General features: G+C 39.4%; 2 protein-coding genes across 3 annotated transcripts; both read right to left on the bottom strand.

Moving 5' to 3' along the window:
- Positions 1-3,012: 3,012 nt before the first annotated feature.
- Positions 3,013-8,713, bottom strand: LOC116262441 (aspartic proteinase-like protein 1). Its single transcript, XM_031641834.2, has 10 exons — positions 7,846-8,713; positions 7,089-7,224; positions 5,254-5,495; positions 4,918-5,145; positions 4,325-4,463; positions 4,179-4,249; positions 4,004-4,100; positions 3,718-3,781; positions 3,561-3,632; positions 3,013-3,487 (listed from the first exon to the last, which is right to left on the bottom strand). Exons 1-10 carry the CDS (start codon positions 8,178-8,180, stop codon positions 3,276-3,278), a joined length of 1,596 nt encoding a protein of 531 aa, XP_031497694.1. The 5' UTR covers positions 8,181-8,713; the 3' UTR covers positions 3,013-3,275.
- Positions 8,714-10,420: 1,707 nt separating this feature from the next.
- On the bottom strand, positions 10,421-15,742 carry LOC116263088 (uncharacterized). 2 transcript variants are annotated; one of them, XM_050080240.1, is made up of 11 exons: positions 15,440-15,742; positions 14,588-14,631; positions 13,894-13,946; positions 13,745-13,808; positions 13,181-13,223; positions 12,772-12,908; positions 12,302-12,392; positions 11,429-11,500; positions 11,191-11,303; positions 10,792-10,958; positions 10,421-10,692 (listed from the first exon to the last, which is right to left on the bottom strand). In XM_050080240.1, exons 1-10 carry the CDS (start codon positions 15,523-15,525, stop codon positions 10,831-10,833), a joined length of 831 nt encoding a protein of 276 aa, XP_049936197.1. In that variant the 5' UTR covers positions 15,526-15,742; the 3' UTR covers positions 10,421-10,692; positions 10,792-10,830. The 2 variants fall into 2 exon arrangements, with proteins under 2 accessions (XP_049936197.1, XP_049936196.1); XM_050080239.1 differs by having other exon boundaries at positions 10,421-10,703; positions 15,440-15,740.
- Between the last annotated feature and the right edge of the window lie 5,211 nt (positions 15,743-20,953).

The raw sequence follows: 20,953 nt of genomic DNA, 5'->3' as shown, positions 1-20,953 counted from the left end.
ACAGAAAAAAAACTATACTACTAGAATTATGTAGTTCTAATATTATTCTCTATTAGAATTACAAGACAATACTTAGCCAAAAGACCAAAAAGGTATCTAATTGCAATACAAAAATGCTGCATCCCTTCCTCTAGGAGCAAATTTAGCACCTTTCAGCATCCAATCCAGGCACATGAGATGATAAAAGTTTGCAGATTTGCACTAACGGATCCATTGAGTGATCCTCATATGAGTTGTTTCGCAGTAGAAATATGTTGTAAGTGTTCCGTGAATCTGTCTTAATCTTTGAAAGACTTGAAGCAAATTCATGGAATACTCACGGGTATATTCCTGCTGTCAAATAACACTTTATGATGACATGCCAACCAAAACAGGATGTGCCTCCTACACTTGTCACACTGATGTTGCAGCATCCTGTTGCATCTTGACTGGTGTTTCAGCTTAGTAGGGTCACCCACTATTCCATATGAGACTCTGGTTAAATTTTTTTGGCAAGTGGCAGCCAGTTGCTGGAAATGGTCTGTCTCGAAACTCAAGCAGGGTCCCTGGTTACCTGCCTCAGTGCCTCAAGTCCTGGATATTGCGTGAAGCCTACAGTAGTAAATTGGTTCTTGTTCTCAATTAGTGCCACTGTTTCAGTTTACCACTTCGTTCTTAAGTGTGAGCTGAACCGATTGTATAATCTTTAAGATGGGTTCATGAAGTTTGAAACCGGTTTCAAGTAAGTTATGACTGCTTAATCCTACTCATTTTGAGCCCGTTTATGAGGACTCTCAATTGGGTTGTAGTCTTGTAGAGTACTTGGTTGGTTTGATGCCATCAATTCGGGACTGCTTATTGGATATATTGCTCGTTTTCATTTGGTTACCAACCAATTCTTTCTACATATCAATCAGTATAAAGTATTGTCTCACTGATGATGACCCATGGATTCTACATAGCAGTTTTTTCTACCGGACTATTTTTTATGTACTTTCTCTTTTATGTTTTCTAACTTGTTTTTTGGATATTTCATCCTACGGCCCAACAAGAACGCCGTAGCCGCCACCCTTTCCCCCATACCATCAGGGTACTGCTTTTGGTGTTCTAACTTGCTCTTTCAGTTTGAGTAGTAGAATTTGTTCTTAATGGTTTGGGATTGATCCTTTTTGTCTTTCTTCAATTTTACAAGGTACATGCATGAAATGAATATTTAAAAAAAAATCCAGGAAGGTACAAGAGTCGGATAACATGGTTGGCTTAATTTACTCTGTTGAGTTCTTGTCTTCTTCCTTCATTGCACAGGATATGACGCCATTGTTCCATGATCTTTTTATGTTGGACGGTGAAGACTCTGTTCTTTGATTGGTATGGCTATAATTATCTGAATATTGAATTCCGTAGAGTGGAGAAAGCCATTTTAAATAATAAGTAGGACATTGATGAACGACATATATCTTCTATTCAACTAAAACAAACTTAATAAAGATGGAAAACGGAAAAGTCTGACGCTTATCTTTTTTCGAAACAAGTTCGCGGTTAGCCACAAACTTTCGTCCTTCCCAAGGAGTCACAAAACCAATCTCTAGCCATATAGGTGTTGGCGACTTTTGAATCAATCATTAAGACAGAGAGAGAGAGAGAAACCCTCTTCCTTTTCCCCTGCCTCTTAAGTTGTTTCTGGACTGATTAAGAACCTAGAGGGTGACAGGACAGCCGTCAATTAAGTACAGTTCAAAAGTGTAGCATCTACAAGAATCAAAGTGACAACTAATCGTTCACTGCTTCACCCAGAGGCATGCATAGAGTGAATGGGATAATCATGGCAAGGATTTACCAATTCTAAGAATCTAACCTGCTCTTTTTTTTCTTCTTTCCTTCTGGGGATGGATTTCTGTTTGGTGGCCTACCTTTTTTGCTTGTATACCCCCAAACAGAGTTCATGCTTTTGAATTTCTTTAACATTGGCTCTGGCTCTTTCTTACAATTGTTAAATCGTGGCATCCCTCTGCGAGTGGCACTAGTGCTCATTTCTTTTTTCTATGGAACTAGATCGATATTTCTCGACATCTCTATAAGACGACAGAATTTGATCTCCTTGCTTAACAGTTTATCAACGAAGGTTGAGCCCTCATGGATATGAGACCCACTTCTGGGTCTATAATGAAAACTTGCCTGTGATGAATTCATCTTTGGCTGTGGAAGCAATTCATTATGCTCTCTTTGGCTTTTGAAAAGATGGGGAGACAAAATGGCTTTCCACCATTTTGTCTTCCCCCACCATCAAATTATGCACCAATTATTTGGTACCATCAACTAAAGGCTTAGCGTTTTCTTTAGTCTCCTTTTTCTACCACTACGTATGGAAAGAGACCCTTGAAGACGTCTGGATTCAGAAACTCCGCCCCCTAAAGCTTTCTCGCAACGTAGCCCCTACTAAATGTCTCAATCTGGAAAACTTTGCAATGTAAAATTTTGTCCAAGCTTTAAACTATTCCGAAGAGAAACTGTATAAAAAGCGTGCATTGCAGGGTATAGCATTGAAAAGTAAACAAACAAAATGAAGTGTTTTTCGATGATTAACGAACAAGATGAAGTTCACTTTGTTCCTCGAAAAAAGCAAAATCTTTTGTCTCCGTAGAGATCCGATATTTTCATCAAACTTTTCCAGGTGAAGTGGGGAGAGCTTTTAACCTCTGTTCTTTTCTCATGCTGCTGTTTTTCCTAACCCCATGCAAACACCCTTTCGCAGTTATGTATTCCGTCGTTCTCTCTCGTTGCAGATAGAAACGTTTGAATTAGTATCGGTTCACTGTTAAATCTCATAGCAAAAATACATCATGAATGAACTAAAAGGAATTGAAGCAAGTTATACGCGGGTTATTTCTAACAAATATTCAATGGCCTAGCTGCAAGGCTTTCATTTCTCATGTCTGGATATTGACGCAGTGTCTCAGATACAACACTCGTAGAGCCATCAAAGGCCACATAAGAGTGATCCCTGAAAATAAGCAGCGTAAAGAACAAGAAAGCTAAAAACCAAAAAATATGGGCACGTAGTAAAAAAATAATAATCCAAGATTAGCTAGAAACCTAAAATCTCACACTCATGCTCTTTGCGCATGGGATAGAACCACAATAGCCTTGAGATGAGCCGAAAGGAAACATGCAACTCGCCGAGGAACGGATTTTTACAGACATCCAACTCTATAGCTATCATATTCGCAGAAAAACTAAACAGGCCAAAAAAAAAAGTAACAAATTTATACACAGCCTCTGGGTAAAAGACCTCCATGTCACGACCTCTGCTGCTGCCAGCAAATCAAAACCAGAAGCAACAAAAAGAACCGTGGCATCCGCAGTGATGATGCTGCCGAAGGTTTGGCAGGGGGAGCCCAGCCAGCAATTGCAGGAGAAACTGCATGTCCTCCAGGAGGGCTCTGTTGTTGGTCTGTCGGCAATGAATTCTCCGGTCTACCATTTGCTTTGGTCTCATTGAGTAATCGACCTGAAGAACGAACAAAATATTAGCCAGATTGTTAAGAAATAAAAAATTGTTGCCATACTGGAAGAGTGCTCACATTTTGATGGGGACCATCCTAACTTCAAGTTCTCCCTATCAAACACCATCCTGTAACCCGTCATCCAGTTTTCTGCAAAAAAAGTCTTGTCAACTTGAGCAGTAGTATGTGCATGTGCACGTCTGTGTCGGGGAGAAAGAGAGATTTTAGTGCTCACGTCCGATTACTCCTATTGCATCAGTAGTAGACTGTAAAGCCAAGCAGAAAATATTTGAATCCTCCTGCAGCATAAAGGAGCATCTTAGTAAGCATGACCCTAATCCTGTAAGTAACTGAACCACGATGTGATCTGACATGTGCCTTAGAAAAGCCAATCATATGGTAATGACAACGGTTGCCAATGAATAATTATTGTAGAATGTACATGGACAGGATCATGACAAAATTAGGCATTTAGGACATTCAGTTGCACATCACGAAACAATATGCAGAAAATGGCACACCTCAGTTGCATGGAGTTCTAAGAGGGGGCTCTGGACAGAAAAGCTATCGTTAGCAAACATTACTGTCAGCTTTGGAAAGTCGGGCAGTTCTTTCAACCTGCTTTGACAACATTAGTTCATGTCATTCAATGGACACCAGCAACGCCATCAGTCAAATGCATTAGAACATATTCACCTTCCTTTGTAGCAGTATTCCCACGGAAATCCTTCATAGACAACCTTTGAAGCATTCATCCGTGCATCAAACTGTCATCAGAAAAGGTCAACACTGAATCCATCAGGATAATCAGGGAGAAGATTTCACAAGTGAAATACAATTACCTCCAAGACGACGCTCTTATATACATCAGCTGGAACAAATGTGAATGAGGAACCACTATCAACCAACGTCTGGAAGCTGGCTTGTTCAAGGCATGTCTTTCCGATACACACAGACTCCACTTCCACGATGTAGGTAAGACTGAAATAAACAGCTGACGTTGGCAACTGGAACTCATATACCAAAGTACCAAATGCGTGATGAGACAACCAATCCTTCCAATGTAACAATGCAGTGAATGCAATGCTTTACCAATGACAGATTTTTGTAGAAAATGCTTAAAACGGAAGTTCCTTCCGGGAGAGCTAGAGGAACGAATAGATTCTAAGTTTTTAACGAACGACAAATTCATATGGAAAAATGCTCTAGCAACTCCAATAGAAGAAAATTACAACCATGCATTACATAAAAACAAATAAAAAAGTTCACATATCATCAGAATGATTTGCATAGAGAAATGAACACGGTGTCCACCAATTACCACACATGTGACATGTCTAACTTCATCTTCACGTGTCAAAGTACTTGAGGCCTCCAATTTTCTGTATTAACTATTATCTCTACCTAGTATAACAAGATATAGCATGTATCTTACTATTTGCCTCTGGACGACACGAATGGAGTAGTGCTTTGGTTGGCTAAACCTTGGTCCCCAAAGACAATCCTCCCCGAACCATCCTCCTGGAAACAGAGGGAGAAAGAATCTCGTACGAGACCTGCTTTTGCAAGAGAGCTTGGAACTGATAACTCTCCAAATCCCAAACCCATCACACCATTAGGGGCAACACCATCCAAATAATCACCAGTTTGCTTTCTCCCACAACTGTAACAAGGAAGACCAAGCAACAATGGATTCAGTTGTACCACAAAGATCTCGAAATAATAAAATTATAAAACCCACAGATTATCATCAAGATTATGAAAACCGCACCCTATAACAATTGTTGCCTCTATGGGACTTTTGGATGAAAGATTGTTGCTGACAGCTAAATGTAACTTGTCCTGAACCAACAAACCAGAAGTAGAAGTTCCCGCTGAATAGTAGTTGACAGCATAAGGACAAAATTGCTTTTGGCTTTTGCATTCAAATCCCATGTCACATAACTCATCACTGCAGAGCAGATGTTTACTGGTGGTAGATCCTGCTGGATCATACATGTTTAAATCTCTATCCTGCATAATAAATGCTCCAAACACCAGGGAGCACCTGCCAATCAATCATTGAGAATAAGTGCTAAACCTGTTTTATCACAATCAAGTAGCAGAGCAGACCTGAATAATTAGGTTTCACAGTGTGTAATAAATACAACACTTTAAACACACTAACCAACTAGTAATAACAGTTAGCTATCAATTGAATAACAATAATGTGGCCATTGCATGAAGAAGATAAACTGCAAAATCATGATTTCTAGCTCAAAGTTGTGAAAAGGTAGAAAGAGCATCCACCCTTTTAGGAGATACAATAGAATTTGCCAAAGCATTATTGGCTCTAGTTCAACCACTCATATAAGCCTCGAACATGGAGCAGTTCGAGGTAAGCTAAACCTTCTTCTCCTAGGATTTAATGATGGAAGCATACAACCTTGGAACAGTTCCAAGGAAGGTTGTGGTAAGCTAAATGTCAACACACCAGATGGTTCCTTGGGTATATTCCACTTCACCAAAGCTTTGAGACAACATACAGGAATCAATCAGCTACAAGTAATACATGAACATCAGCTGCCGTAAGTTTTCCTCTTTTTTCCTTTGATACCCTTTTGTTTCATATGGTACTTTTACCAAGATATGTCCCATCTAATACCATTTCCCACATGGATAATAGCATTGCTTACTCCTTGATGTAGTCAATTAGGCTTCCATACATCTGTCTCACTGTATCCCTTTCTATCAACCACGTGTTTTCAACTTGCACAACCAACAAAACCAACTGTAACTATAAAATTAGTAAGCCATAGATCTTCAACATGCCTTAGGTTCTAAGCTCATTACTGATAATCTATGACTTCATAAGTGTAAAGAATTCCTATTTGCATATACAAGGTTTGCCTACCATTGGACTGGGCAGAACCAATTACTAATTAAACTAACAACAGCCAACCCCCTCAAATGCAAAATATTTTTTTTAATGTAATATCTTTTGGTATAAAAAATCGATAACTATTCAAAAGCACTTTTACTTTGTTATTTTATTAACAGTGTCAAGTATATAAAGAAGTTCTTTTTTATTTAAAATGAAGCAATTATTCGACCCACAACTTAAGGAAGCTAAACCAACCAAAAAAGTGAGATAATGGTGGATGGTAGTGGTGCCAATGAAGGAGGTGTTTAATGCTTAAATAACAAATTATGGCTTATCACATTTTATGAAAACGTGGAAGTGCAAAGATCATTTAGGACAATAAGCCCAAATGAACACCAGTGTTGATTCTTACAGCTAATTGCAATGCCTGGCACCATCCAAGAGAACTCACAAGAATAATTCTGAAGCACTGAACTGTAGAACTAAAAAAAGAATACAACTTCAAAAACCTATAACCGTTTTGCAAAAGAGAAGTCTGCAGGCCTGTCATCTCATGGAACAATTCCTATCCAAATAACATCTGACAAGTGACAACAGTAACAAGACCAACTTTCTTGCCCAATAAACTGCAGAAAACCAAATATGAGTAATTCTCTTCTTTATAAACAATATCAGTCATCATGAATTATGGTAATAGAGAAGAATGGAGAAAAAAGCGAAGTGGATTCTTAGTGTAAACATACCAAACTGAAGTTTTGAGCAGCGAAAGGAGCACACTGAATGCAATCACACGGAACCCAGAAAAGGTCACTCCCAGTATCTAATGCAACAAAAAAAGATACATTTGGTGTCCCAATGTCAACCCATACATAATGTAGCCTGTAAACAACAGACACGCATTATCACGGATGGTAAGGCAATAAAGAAAAGAAAACAACAAACCTTCATTGATTATCAATAAAAGAAATTTTATCGTGTTTGACGTCTCATTTCTCCTTCTTTCTCCACAAATGCAAGGCATAAAAATGGAAAGCAGATAGGTATTCCAACTTTTAAGTTTTATTTTAGAGAATGCCTTAACCCGATACAGGTTTGAAATGTCTGAATAGGCCAATCCCAGTAGAGTGGACAAGGCATGCTGATCGTGAACAACAATGAAAGTATAGGATCATCCCCCATCCAAAAAGCTTGTGCAAATTTGGGATATATGATATATTTGTATGTGATGTCCAACATATCCCCAAGACTTTCGAAGCCATATTTTTCCTCAGTTTCCAATTCAAAGCCTAAAAGTGGGGTGCCTAGTCATAAAATATACATACCAAGAAATTGAAACCTTTTCCTCATAATCCATCAATTTGATGCCTCACAATATCCAACATTTGTGGCCTCCATCCGTGTTAATCAGAACCAGCAAAAAGTGATTGCGTTAAAAATTAAAGTGGAGAGAGAGAGAGAGTGTGTGTGTGTGTGTGTATTTCAGTATTTGTGCCGGAATACCATCCAAGATCGTTGCCCGGAGAGAAGGTCTCGCTCCCTTCAGAGAAGAGGAGTGACTGATACTGTGGGGAGAGTCTCATCCGCTGCCTCTGGACGTCGCTTCTCCAAAGCATCTCGTAGTACTCCAAGCTGCGGGATCGGGGAGAGGGACCCCTATGGGCCTCCCCACTACTTCGTCTCCAGATCAACCTCGCCTCCTCCGAGAACCGATGGATGAGCTTCGACGACAGCGTAAATGAACCATCACAACCAGGAGACCCACCCACCACCACCACCATCAACAATAGCACGAAACTAGTGAAAGAAAGCAGACAATGGCTAGAGATAACAGCCATTGTCGAAAAGCAAAGGTTGGTAGAAGAACAATCAGGCAAAATACAGAATCTCTCCTCTCTCTCTCTCTCTCTCTCTCAAATACACAATATGGAGAACGGGAATCCTGTTCCAAACACCTCTTCCTCTCTCTCTCTCTCCCCCTGCGTCTTTGGAAAAAGAAATGGTGGTGGAGCTCTTCCAGATAGAGCACCGTTTTCCAAAAAAGTGCTCTCTCTCTCTCTCTCTCTCTTTCTCTGCTTTCGAGAGACAGATTAGGAAGGAGCGAGAGAGAGCAGCGAGACGATAGTCACTAACACAGTGCAGGGGTGAAAGCGTCTTCCTCCCTCCACATACCCGCACTCTCTCACGAGTTCACGGCCACAGTTTGACGCGGAGAGAGAGAGAGAGAGAGGTTGCAGTGCCACTCGGGAAGGAGAGGTTCCAGTGTCACTCGGTAAGGCAGTCCTTTTGCTGACTCCCGCAGTCGAAACCCCTCGCTTCCCTGGACAATTTACGGAAGCGCCACTGCCCTTTTTCTGCTCCCCTGGTCGACTGTGGAAGCGCCACCTCGCTTCCCGTCCCTTCTTTTGGAGCTCAAAGCTTGCTTCATGTTGCCGCCACAATTTTTAGACACACATATTCTGTAATCAAATTTCTCCGTTGGAAGCAACGGAAGCCAAAAAGTTAGATAGAGACCAAGAAATTCGGCAGTTTCTTGCTTCATAACTAAACTGAAATGTTATTTCATAAGTTTCGATTATGATATGCTCTCTAATGAGATTAATTTTCATAGATAACTGCCTAGATACATCAAATCACTACATTAGGGGAATTCAAAAGGATCTATCTGAACAGGAATTTTTATTTATTTCACTTGCACTTCCATCCTATCCAAGTATGAAAATTGCAAACGACCATCACCTTTGGAGTGCGAAAGGATATTCAGACAGCAAATTCTAAGTCATAGTCATCATTTTCAGTTTTATGTACAGAAAACAAAGAACTAGAACTGGTGTAGATTTTTGGTGGTTCCAAAGCTGAAATTTTTTTTCAGAGTAAATAGCCCCACTTATAGAGATCAAAATATCTTTTCACGTTTTCCGCGATAATATCAAAAAATTTTACGGAGAGATAACGCGCCGGCCGCCGACCGGGACTGAGGCATTTCTGGTGAGGAATTTCCCTGGGAAAGGTTTCCCCTCATTCAAACGTTTGACCCATAGTTTACTAAAGCATGGAGGTGAATACTTATGCAAAATAATTTGTTTGCAAAGGTGATGAAATGTAACTAGGGCGAATTGTTACGCAAGAAGCAAGTCAAAAATGGGAAGCGTATTCCATGAAAGGAAAGTGAATTTCCTCATAATGATGGTATACACTGCATTATTACTTTCAAGTTCCATAATATTTTTTTTTCTCAACCTTCTAGGCCAACTTCTAGTAAGAAAAACATTATGCTCTTAACACATATATATTCAACGCTTAATTATTGTATTGAAGAATAACAATCATAATCACGACATATTTCTGGAAACAAGAATATGGTGTTCTTGAATCATGTATTTTGAAAACATATGTTCCAAGGATACAATGTTCTCCTATCAAGGGCTCTCATATGGTACATTTGATAGCTCAGCATTTAACACCAGGTTAATATCTGTTTGCATCAGGATTTAACACTAGGTGCAGCTTTTTTAGATTTTCCATGCAACCCAAAAATTTTAAGAAACTGTACAAACGGCTTCTCAAACACGAAGTCAACTGTAAATGACTTGATGACTTAGATAAGTTTTATTCCCTTATAAGAGGTGTATCTCTTCTTCCTTTTAAGTGTACTTATAAGAAGAAATCAGATTCCCTTTAAGACCGTTTGGTGAGCCATACACTGTTACTGTCCCATGAGTATGCCCCAAACCTTATTTTTTCGAGCAGATTCATAAGAATTTCCTTTAGAAACGTTTGGTGACAGTCATATACTGTTACTGTCCCATAAACCTGCCTCAAACCTCATTTTTCAAAGCAAATTCATGGGTGGTTGATAACAGTGTGGGATGATAACTGTGTGCTACTGTTACCAAACGACCTCTTTGGGATGTGCACGCTTGAAATCCTCAATGCAATGAGAATAGGTAAAATTATGGTTTGCAGGAATTTGCTAATTAAAAGACAAAAAAGCTTATATTAAATAGCTGGGCCACTCCAAATGTGGTTGGCAACGTTGATAGGAAAACTTTCCACTTAGCGGTGTCGGCAAAGGAAGTAAAGCTAAAAATATGAAGCCATAAACAAAATTTGCAGAGTTTCATCTAACAAAGGACAAAAATTGACCAAGTTGTCGGCCTCCACATTTAGCAGGAAGCTTGTATAAGGTTGAAACAAGAAAAACAGGGAATCATAGGTTGTGAACAGTCTCAAGCAACAGATCGAAGGTCTATTAACACCATAACAAAATCCTCCATTCAGCTGACATTGCCATTGGCTCATTACGTCATTGATCTCGTGCTACCGCCACTACCAAACTTACTCCCTGCCCTGCAAGACAACTGAATACAGCATCATTTAAAATCCCGCTCTGTTGCATGAAGAGAGAAAAAATGAAAAGGGAAAAAAAAAAGATATATGGGCTCTTACCTTGAAAACAGACATTTTTGCGCCCTTTCAACTTTTTCTCTACTCATTCTCTTCATCACTTGAGATCAAGCTTAGATGATTCAAGTTCTTCTCAAGAGGGGGAAGACCATCATCACTTTCAGAATCATGTTTTTCAATGCCATCATCCTCTGAAGAGTACTTGTCAACTGCATTTACGTGTTATTTTTGTTAACTAGTTTATTTGCAGAGCTTGATACAGCAACAGAATCAAAAGAAAATGGGACAGTTATATTCGACATCCAAACACTAAGTCGCCCTGGTTTTGAGAAGTCAATTTCCAAGCTTTCATTCGAAAATGAAAACTATAAGAGTTATTAATCTCAATACAAAGAGCTGTAAGGAAAAGACTGATGAGGACCCAGAGGAGATGGTACATACCATTAGACTTCTCTAACGAACCAGGGACTTGAGAAAAGCTTGAGAGCCAGGAATTTTGCACAGAAATAATTTCTGTTCCATTAGTGCAATTAGAATATGCTTTCAGAAGTTCCCTACAGGCATTGAAATAAATGACCAAATGTTCAGTTAACATACATTCAGATTAAAATTTACATTTTACCACACAACTAGAAACAACAAATAGATAAAGAAGCGATTGAACCAGCTTGTCAAATACCTGTTCAAAGACAAGAAAGCATGTCCCCATTTAAATTTTCCAAGCAAAAGATTTGCAGTTTCCTCTTCCCCACTGTGGAGCACAGACTAGAAAATCAAATCTTATAAACCTTCTCCAAGAGCTACAGCAACACACTGGAAATCCTAAAATTTTCTAAGAACCAAGCAGGAAAAATGTCAGACGATCACAACAGTCATTCACCCAAATTCTCCATCCCAATCAAATTAGATGCGTATAAAGCACAATTCAGTAGATTTTCTACTTTTTCTTTGTCCTTTCAATACAGCACACCATTGACTGTGAAATAGCTGTGCAGCCAGAACAATTCAGTGGGTTTTCTGCTTTTCCTTCATCCTTCTAATACAATGTACTAGCAACTGCATTTTAACTGGCCCAAGACTAAACCTGTTTTAAATCAGTACCAACAGAGAGAAAATGTAGTCATATCAAACCTAGCTAATGTCATCTCAGACCGAACACGCCTTATCCTACCCAGCTCCAATGAACTTGGAGGTTCATTGGAGGAAGTGTCTCCAGATTCAGCAGGGAATAAACACATATATACATACATACATAGGCAACAAAAAGGTGTTTGGGTGGAAAACAGAAAAAAGAACTAAAAGATTCTCTATGCAACACAAAGCTGTTGGACAACCTCTGGTCACTTCTTTTATCAACTAAGCGTAAGTTTAGCCTTTAATAGTACAAATTGCCGTGACCTAGCCTGGATTTATTAAAACACCCACAACTAAGAGAACTCTTGTCACATAATATAAGGTCATTATCATTGCTTCAGTAGGTTGGATAACAATTATGACAAGAAAGAAAATATATAAAAAATTCAGAGAATAGCACGCTGTCAAGGGATGATACCAGATGATCAGTGCTGCAGACAATGCTTCCACGCAAGAAAGTTCACAAGGTCGACCATAGTTAACAGGGTTTGCCGCAACCAGCCATGGCACTACAGCATGTCAAAGTTCAATCAAGTCAAAATTCAAAATTAAGCCACAAATTGCCATAAAATTGGAAAAAGAAATTAAAATATAGGTAAAGCGCATTCGCTGGCATAAATATCATAAACAGCATACATTAGAGTCAGTTATAACATGGTCTATGATTCTATGGTAAGACACAAAAAGTCAAAACCCCAACTGAAGCACCACGAATGCAATCTTTCTTGAGAACAAAACTATAAACAGCATTACTTGATCATATGACAAAGTTGTGTTCCACTTGTTGAAAAAGTTCATGCAATGGAGATACACAAAAATATACAATTAATAAAATACATTCTAGCTGAAAAGATATAAGATTCAAAAGATTCTCTCAATATCTCTTACATAGCCGTGGTGCAGTGCAGCGAATTTTTACAAAAGGAACATCATCCAAGCGTGCCCATGAACAATCAACTACAGCCAATCCCTTGCTCTTAATCAAAATGCTGTCTTCCTTTGAGACACACTGCTTCCCAACAGGGCTGAAAAAAACATCCAATCAAATCTTTAATGCCATGAACAACTGCCTTTTGGCAATGCATGGGAATATTTAACCACCACTGACCCACTTTGCACCTACAAATAGGAGTTATAAGTCATAAAGCAATGGAAACGAACCACCTTCCTTAAGGGGTTGATCATTCAAAGGCAACTATCAAATGCCATTTGACCACCATTCTCTTGTTATGTGACTAAGACGCAAAAGAGAGGCTGCCTTAATTAAACTAACATTGATCAGAAGAAATCATGTTACCTGAGGACAATCCCTCCATGAACACAGCCCAGACGCAACTCCTGCAGCAGAAAGCCCAATCAAGAGGCATAACAAAGATATAAGAAGGCATGCGTAGGCAATGAAAAGCTTGTCGCTGTAACAAATAGCAAACAAACTCAAATAAGAAAGCAGCTATAGGCCTTCTAACATGTACTCCACTTGTTTCCTAACATCATATGAATGACTTTAATTTGTCAATAACAATAATAACAAGAAAATCGGTCCATTTCTAAAGGAGGGAGGAAGAGAACCTTAGGATCCAAACAGATGCAAATTTCTTATTGAAAATAGTATAATGTATGTATTCACATATACTCTCTGTTGTAACCCTGTACCAAATTTTCTCAAATCACCATGCCGTACCATCAACCATGTGACTTATGTTAGAAGCCTACAACATGCATACAACATACTAAGAACTGGAGATGAAATTAAGATACTCCAGTAAAAGACTTACGTGACTGCAAAAAGTCCAAAGCTAGATAATTTTACAACAGAATATGACAAAGCTAGATAATTTTACAACAGAATATGTACTTTCCTTCAATAGGCCAAACCTTGCTAGCTTGCGGCCTGTACATCTTTTGATATCACATTGTCCAAGATCCTAGAAACATAAATAAAGAAAGTCAATCTATCCATAATTTAGGAGAACATTAAGACAATTAACCAGCTAAGCATTCAATACGCACCCACATAGCAAGTGGAATTTTAGGAAGTTGTGGAGTTTGTTCATCCATATCACCTGTAAAAAGCAAGCAAAGTTGTTTCCTTCCTACTATAAACTTCAATAAGTTAACACCCAACATATCAAACATATCATACAGCTTTCAACTAAATAGAGCACGCAACTGTATCTGGGACACACATTGAAATTTTAAAATGTATTCATAGGCGATGGGAAAAGAAAATTTCAGCTTCTAATGTTTAACAGATCAACCATCTAGAGTACCTACCTGAGCAACCTGACAACCAGATAGATCAATTCATAACCAATTGCAAAAGGAATTTTGGTTTCTACAGCTTAATAGATCAACCAACTAGCAATCAAGAAACCTGACAACAAAACAGGTCAAACAGAAATCGAAAAAGTGTCATCTGGTAAATTTTGTGCGACACATTTAAATACTTTGAGAAGGAGACCGCATGTCATCAGAGTGATGTGTACCCAGAAAGGCAGAAAGAAGGTTTATAAATGGGTACCACGGAATACTTTCAATTATTTACTGACTCCAAGGTGTTGGATAACCAACATATAAAAAGAAGAACAAGCTAAAACTGTAGCAACCACTGGCAACATAAAAAAAAAAGTGATGCTCAAGGTATTGTTCTTTCATGAAATATAGAAACTAAAACATAAATAAAGATGATAAAAATACTTCCTACCTTCATTCACAATTTGGGCGTTCCCATAGTCTTCTTCTTCTTCCCTGTACCAATAGAAAAAGGGTGAAAGAACAAGTATGAGATCCACAGAACACAAAAATAGGTCCATGCATTCCACTCACTAAGGTTAAAACCAACCTGTAACTTCAGACAAAGACAACAACAACAATTTACATAAAGTTGGTGCTCCGATGGGTCTTCTATAGTAACTGAACTACGAAGCAAGAGTTAGAAGGTAATGCGCAAGGAATGTGATCAACAAGTGAATGAACGAATGAATGAATGAATGAAGAGTCAAGTGTTCAGCGATCAGCAGCCAAGTAAGAAAGAAGCTACAACAAAGACGAGCCGAAATTAAATAAAAAGATATGCTTGAGGAGTGCGATTTCTTATCTAAAAATGAGAAGCAAGTTTTACATTATCCCCAAAAGCAAGCTCTTAATGAGTTCAACGCTTTTAGACTAGTTTTTTCCGATGTTTTAAATAGCCGCCGATCTACTGATTTATCCGACCTTCACAGCAGAAAGTTCCATCGCCAATTTTATGGCACTAAATGTGCTGTAGATAAGCATATATAATTCAAAACTAATGAAGTTCCCATAGACATTGAGAGAGAAAGCAAAGTCACAAGAACCCAGTTACGCCTTAAACCAAAACAACGATTATTTTAGCAATTAACAAAAAACAACATCAACACAAATTTGTGAGTCGTTGGCCGATTAAACTCGCATCTCATCCCCGTAACGGCATAGCACCACCAGTATGAATGTTTGCAATAACTCCCACCATGATGAACGAAGAAAGACAAACAAAGAGAATAAGGAAGAGGGTCCTAAGAGGATATCGACTCACAGGGGAAGCGAGTGGCGCCTGGTGGATGACGATTGCTGGCCTCTGTGGGTTGATGAGTTTCTGAATCTTCTATTCTTGTGCCCCATCTTTTGCTGCCAAAAAGGGGGGGGGAGAGAGAGAGAAGAAGGTGGTGGGTGAGAGAGAGAGGGTGGGGAGGAGGGGGAGAGAGGGACGCCCCTGTTCCAGAGTTGCTCGGACGAAGAAACTCGGCCAGTCCACCGACCTCCGAGGCAAACGAGAACAGGTTACAACTTCGACTCCATCCAAATGGGGCGCGAGATGTAAAGAGGTCGAGCTCTGAGTTGGGTACGACCGGACCTGACGCAACCAACGCGGCGCAGTAAGTGCCCTCGAGCTCCTTTTCCCCGGGAAACCTCCTCAGCGACAAGTCGCGCGAAAGGCGATTTTGATTTTGTGCAAAAATTTTGTGAACAAAAAGGATCCCTATACACAGCATATACATATACTTAATTATGTAAATCGATCTATAGACTATTTAAACAATTTTGTTGATGATTTAGATCTATGCTTAAAGTCACTTTTTCGAACAAAAGAAAAAAACTAGGTTAACGGTTTATCATTATTTTACATAGATATATATATGTGTGTGTTCTTTTATAAAAGAAATGCATGAGAATATAAACATGGTGACACTTTTTTTTTAGATCAATATAGTGACAAGACAATGAAATTTGGAGACTTTACAGCCGCGTGGCGAGGTGTAAAAGCACATTTGAAGGTAAAAAATTGGGTGATTTACCATAACGCATGCTCATTGCTGTGTTCTACATTAAATGTTGATGTCTATTAAAATTGATCCAATTCCCACTTTAAAGTCTCAGTGAAAATCACGTTGTATTGGTTCACAGGTCTCCAATTGAATGTTTACCAGGTGGACCACTTTCTTCTTTTTTCCATGAAGTGGAGCTACGAATTTTGGTCTTACAGACACCTATACAAAATAACTAAATTTTAGACCATTCAAAAAATTAGACAACCAAATGAATGAGGAGCACGTCAAGAGAATGACAAGTGGTATTTATATATATATATAAACAAACTTTGTATGAGGATCTAATATGTGAAGAATGAAAATTTGGAGGACCGTGTGGGCAACTGCCCACACATGCCCGAATGTGGCTCGGCCATGCCTTTTTCTCACGGCACATTTGTTTGAATCCCAAAAGAAGAACACTCGAATTTCGGTGACCAGGTGATTCACCTCACCAAGGCAAGCGTAGGTGTTGCTCGTCACGTGACATGACATGGAAAGTATTTTGCGCAAAAGCAAAGTGGGCTTTGCTCGTGATGTGATGTGATGCTGGGTGCTTTATTAAAAACTACAAATACTTTAAAAAAAAAAGTAAAAAAAAAAAACAAAAAAAAAGTGTTAATAACATATTTTAATGTAAGTCGACTTGAGTCTTATAGCATTCCACCAGTAATTTAATGTCATAATCAACTACGTTCGATGGTGTGTTTGGTCCATGATGTGAGAAAAAGTTAAAAAGTATAAACTATATACTTCTTTAAAAAAACTTGAAAATACCTCATTGGGGTCGCGCATTTCACGTTTGTTCAAAAACGATGCCATTTCATTTATATCATTGGGGTTGCATTTCACATAAAATTATGAAAATAAAATCGGTTTAGCAGCCCCTAATATTACATCACAATCATCCATTAACTTCATTGCCGCTAGAAGCTCAAATGGATCGATTTAGATCAGTTACATGACATCCACAATAAAGATGTAACCCAAATATGCAAAATGCAGCCTTAAATCAAGGTCCCTCCAAGCGATTATCCTTCACATAGACTTCAGCACCTCAGCAGTTTGGCAAGAATTATGATATCAATTGAACCCAGGGGCCGAGCCAGGGAAGGGTTGGCAGGGACCATAGCCCCTTCACTGCTTACAAACTTTCAGAAATTCTAATTTGTTTATTACAAAAATTCTGAAAAAATATAGTTGGCCAATGTTAAAAAAAATCAGATTTTTTTTATTTAATTATATTTACGTGTTTATTTATGTAGATAAAGTACTCCCAACGTATTTTGCTACTACGTCTATTTAGGTTTCTCCTTGAACATGTTAAAAAGGCACCAGAAAGGACTTTCTTATAGATGCACAAATACGTATATAAGGGCACAACGCACAAACTTACTGACCAAGGCATCGCTCTTTTGTGATGGTGAAGAAGGCACCCTCAAGGTGGTGCAACGCTGACTCTTTATTCCAAGGGAAAAGAAACTTCGTGAGAAGCAACCAGGAAGCAGCACTTTGATGCTCAGGCGCGGCTGCTTGCCAAATTTCATAGGGACCGAGACCACTCACAGAGACGTTTCACGTTAACTTCATGATAAGTCTATAGAAGCTTCATTTGAAAGCTATGTTTACTTCAATGATAAGTCTTTGGAAGTTTACTTTGGAGCATGATAAGTTTACTTCGGTTGGAAGGAAGATCTGTGTTGAAAATATTGAGGTTGGGTGGGAGCTTTTGGTTTTCTTATAAGCTATAAAATGAAATACTCATCTTGCTCGCCCAAAAAACAGTGCTCCTCCTAAAACTTGTAAAGATATGTCACAAGATTGATGGCAATGATTTGGGATCAAGAGACAGACTAAGAAAACAAATCCATGACGCACTAAGTGCCGCTATAGTGCGCAACATGATCGCGATCAATTCCTTCTCCACTACCTCATGGCCAAGTGGCAGTTGGTGGCCACAGAAACTAGCTACTCCATCATTAGCTGGCCACTTTTGGTCATGGTTGCTGGTGATTAACAGTGACAAGATTTCAATGCAGTCTGATCTGTTATCCACCTACAAGAGTGAAGATTGAGTGGATGGATTCCACTCAAGCCGAATTAGTTCGTCTTTCAGGTCTAAGGTCTAGGTCTCGGATGCATGTATACAAAAAATAAAAGAGAGAAGGCAAATATGAGGTGGGTCAGTGCTATCTTTTCCATAAGTATTTAGAATGATCACATTACATTCTCAAACTTCATTCCAACTTCCCAAATTATGCATAGTCATAGATGCATTAATAACATGATTCTCATTAAATTCTTATAGTTTCTGTCTCTTGATTTCAGGATAATTTGTGGATCGAGAGTGGTTGAATCTATGTGAGGGGAAGATGCCTCGAAAGAAGCCGAAACTCCTCTCCCTTTCCTCTTACCTGAAGAATTGCAAGCCGACCACCGGCCTCGGGTTTTGACCTTGACTTTTAAAAATGTTGATGACATGGCAAGGTTTGGAACAGTCGCATTGGTCGTGTCAATCCCTTCCACGTCAGCAGTCGCCGTATTATCGTTTGACACGTCTCATTTCAAACTCACGTGGACAAAATGACCAAAAGGGCGTCATCGCCGACACACAAAACGTCCAAACCCCCCAAACTTGCTCGCCAAGCCACCTCCGATCCCTATAAATTCCCTGACCCTCTCCACCCCCTGCAGATTCATACACCCATTCCTGATAAAGCAGGGTGTCTATAATAGTTTACGTTTCCAGTCGCGAAACAGTTTGGATTTTTCTCAGGCTCCCTTTGGACAAAATGATGGCGTCCATCTCCGGCAGCTTGGCCGAAGCCTACGTGATGAAGAAGATATACGAGGAGAAGATGAATCGGGCCTGCGCCGAGGAGGAGGCGGAGACGAAGAAGAAGAAGAAGAAGAGTCCGGGAGGGAGCGATTCCGGCAGAAAGAGGTCCGTGATGAAGATTTTTCGGCTGCGGAATAAGGTGCATCCGAATCGTTCTCAGCCGGCGATGGATCCTCCTGCAAAATCTAAGATGCAGGACTCGCTTTGAGTGCGTCTGAGGGGACAGGCAGCTAGGATAATATGTGAAAAACTATTTTTTTGTTCTTTTTGTTTGTTTTTCTGTTTTCAGAATCAAAAAGTCACTGAATGTAAACATAAAGGTGAATCCAATTAAGATAAGCAGTAAATTGGATCTGTGTTTGACAAGAACTCTTTTGTGCGTTTCGAACCTGAAAGCGTTAGCGTCTGATCAGAATCTGTACGGCGGCCGGAAATTGCTTTTGTCATATCGGAGCGTTCAATTAGGGCTGGTGAACAGGCCGAATCTGACGCTTAGCCCTCCTTGTTCATGATCATCCATTATAAAGTATGTTTGCGTGCGCATGATGAACTAGCTCAAACGTTATAGCCTCAGAAACAGCCGGCCGGTTCTCAGAAACAAGTTTCTTGTGTCATGTGATTCCAATACTTATTAAATATATAGTATATATTCGAACTACATAAACAATGTAACGATCAGCAGATCGTTTCTTCCCGCCTATATAACTGAGATGAGGAAAAAGTACAAATTCAGAATTACGTTTCTCCTTTCATATTGTACTTTCCTCAGCACTAGCCAAATTTTATCACTCAACAAAAATCAGGGAGAATTCCATGAAACTTCTGACGTCCAAAGTCAAAAAAATCTTATTCCAAACTTGCCGACCAAGGAACCGTCTGAGAGATGTTGAAGAAAAGATCAGTTTCGTGAAAGGGAGAGGCGTGTGGAGCTGTTGTCATGCCCTCGAATCTTCGACCTCAACTGATGCAATTTGAATAATTAGCTGGTTTCTTGGCCGATAAGTTTGCATTTGGCGCCAATTGAGCAAAGACTTACCATGTATGTTGTTATTGATGTAGAAGTCACCTTTAGGGTTTAGGGCCGTGCTAAGCTCTTTGATCGCACATGTTTAAAACTAATTTCAATTGATCCTTTCAAAATCAAAACATGAGACCTAGCAAAATAATTTTTATTGGCTAATGATAATCACAATTTTATGATCTTACTATTTTTTCTGGAAATCTCGAGAAAATCCAACTTTCAGAGGCTGTTTCAGTCGTGCCGGACACGACTTCCGGTCATCTTCGGCATCAAATTGGACAAGTTGCAGCCACTCGAACGGTGGCGTGATGCTGTTGCGGTGGTCATCGCCTAATCACTGTTAGCGACTGTTGACAACCACTGAGATCCTTTTCATTTTCAATGTGTTAGTCCTCCGAGCGAAATCACCCGCCGATTCACGTCAAACACCATAAAATAAGGAAAACTTGCGGCAACTGTTGGTTCAGTTTGCTTTCCTTTTCCCGCTGGCGTATACCGGCGTCAGCCTGAGGTGCAGCTTAGCTACCGGTGTTTGCCAGAGGTGCAGCTTAGCTACGGCGCATCACAGGAAGGGTGGAGCCAGGGGCGCCTTCGCCCTCTCTCAAAAATTCTTTTCCAAAAAATTTGCATCTAAATTTTTGGAAAATTTTATTTATTATATATATATATATATTTTTTAAAAAAAAAAAAAATATTAAATCGACAGCCGTATCGGTCGTCCCCACGGCACCGTTTGCCGTTTGACAGGGTTCACTTCAAACCCACGTGACAAAAAATGATGGAAGAGCGTCATCGCTGACACGCATAACGGCAAACCCCCCTTTAACTTGCAGACCAAGCCACCTCCTCCTATAAATTAAATTCCCGACCCTCTCCCCCGCA

Source organism: Nymphaea colorata, chromosome 10 (assembly GCF_008831285.2).
Source record: "Nymphaea colorata isolate Beijing-Zhang1983 chromosome 10, ASM883128v2, whole genome shotgun sequence".
Lineage (NCBI taxonomy): Eukaryota > Viridiplantae > Streptophyta > Magnoliopsida > Nymphaeales > Nymphaeaceae > Nymphaea > Nymphaea colorata.
The sequence above is the reverse complement of the archived record's forward strand: the minus strand, read 5'-3'. Positions and strand labels throughout refer to the sequence as shown.

What these genes read in the sequence shown, in the direction of transcription:
- LOC116262441 (XM_031641834.2), bottom strand. Translation starts at nt 8,180, where the DNA reads ATGGCTGTTATCTCTAGCCATTGTCTGCTTTCTTTCACTAGTTTCGTG. An exon ending in CCGGGCAACGATCTTGGATG is followed by an intron (nt 7,225 to 7,845) that starts GTATTCCGGCAC and finishes TGTTGTTTACAG; the next exon opens with GCTACATTATGTATGGGTTG. An exon ending in ATAAGAGCGTCGTCTTGGAG is followed by an intron (nt 4,250 to 4,324) that starts GTAATTGTATTT and finishes TTCTGATGACAG; the next exon opens with TTTGATGCACGGATGAATGC.
- LOC116263088 (XM_050080240.1), bottom strand. Translation starts at nt 15,525, where the DNA reads ATGGGGCACAAGAATAGAAGATTCAGAAACTCATCAACCCACAGAGGC. An exon ending in CGCCCAAATTGTGAATGAAG is followed by an intron (nt 13,947 to 14,587) that starts GTAGGAAGTATT and finishes TGCTTTTTACAG; the next exon opens with GTGATATGGATGAACAAACT. An exon ending in CATGGAGGGATTGTCCTCAG is followed by an intron (nt 12,909 to 13,180) that starts GTAACATGATTT and finishes TGTTTTTTTCAG; the next exon opens with CCCTGTTGGGAAGCAGTGTG.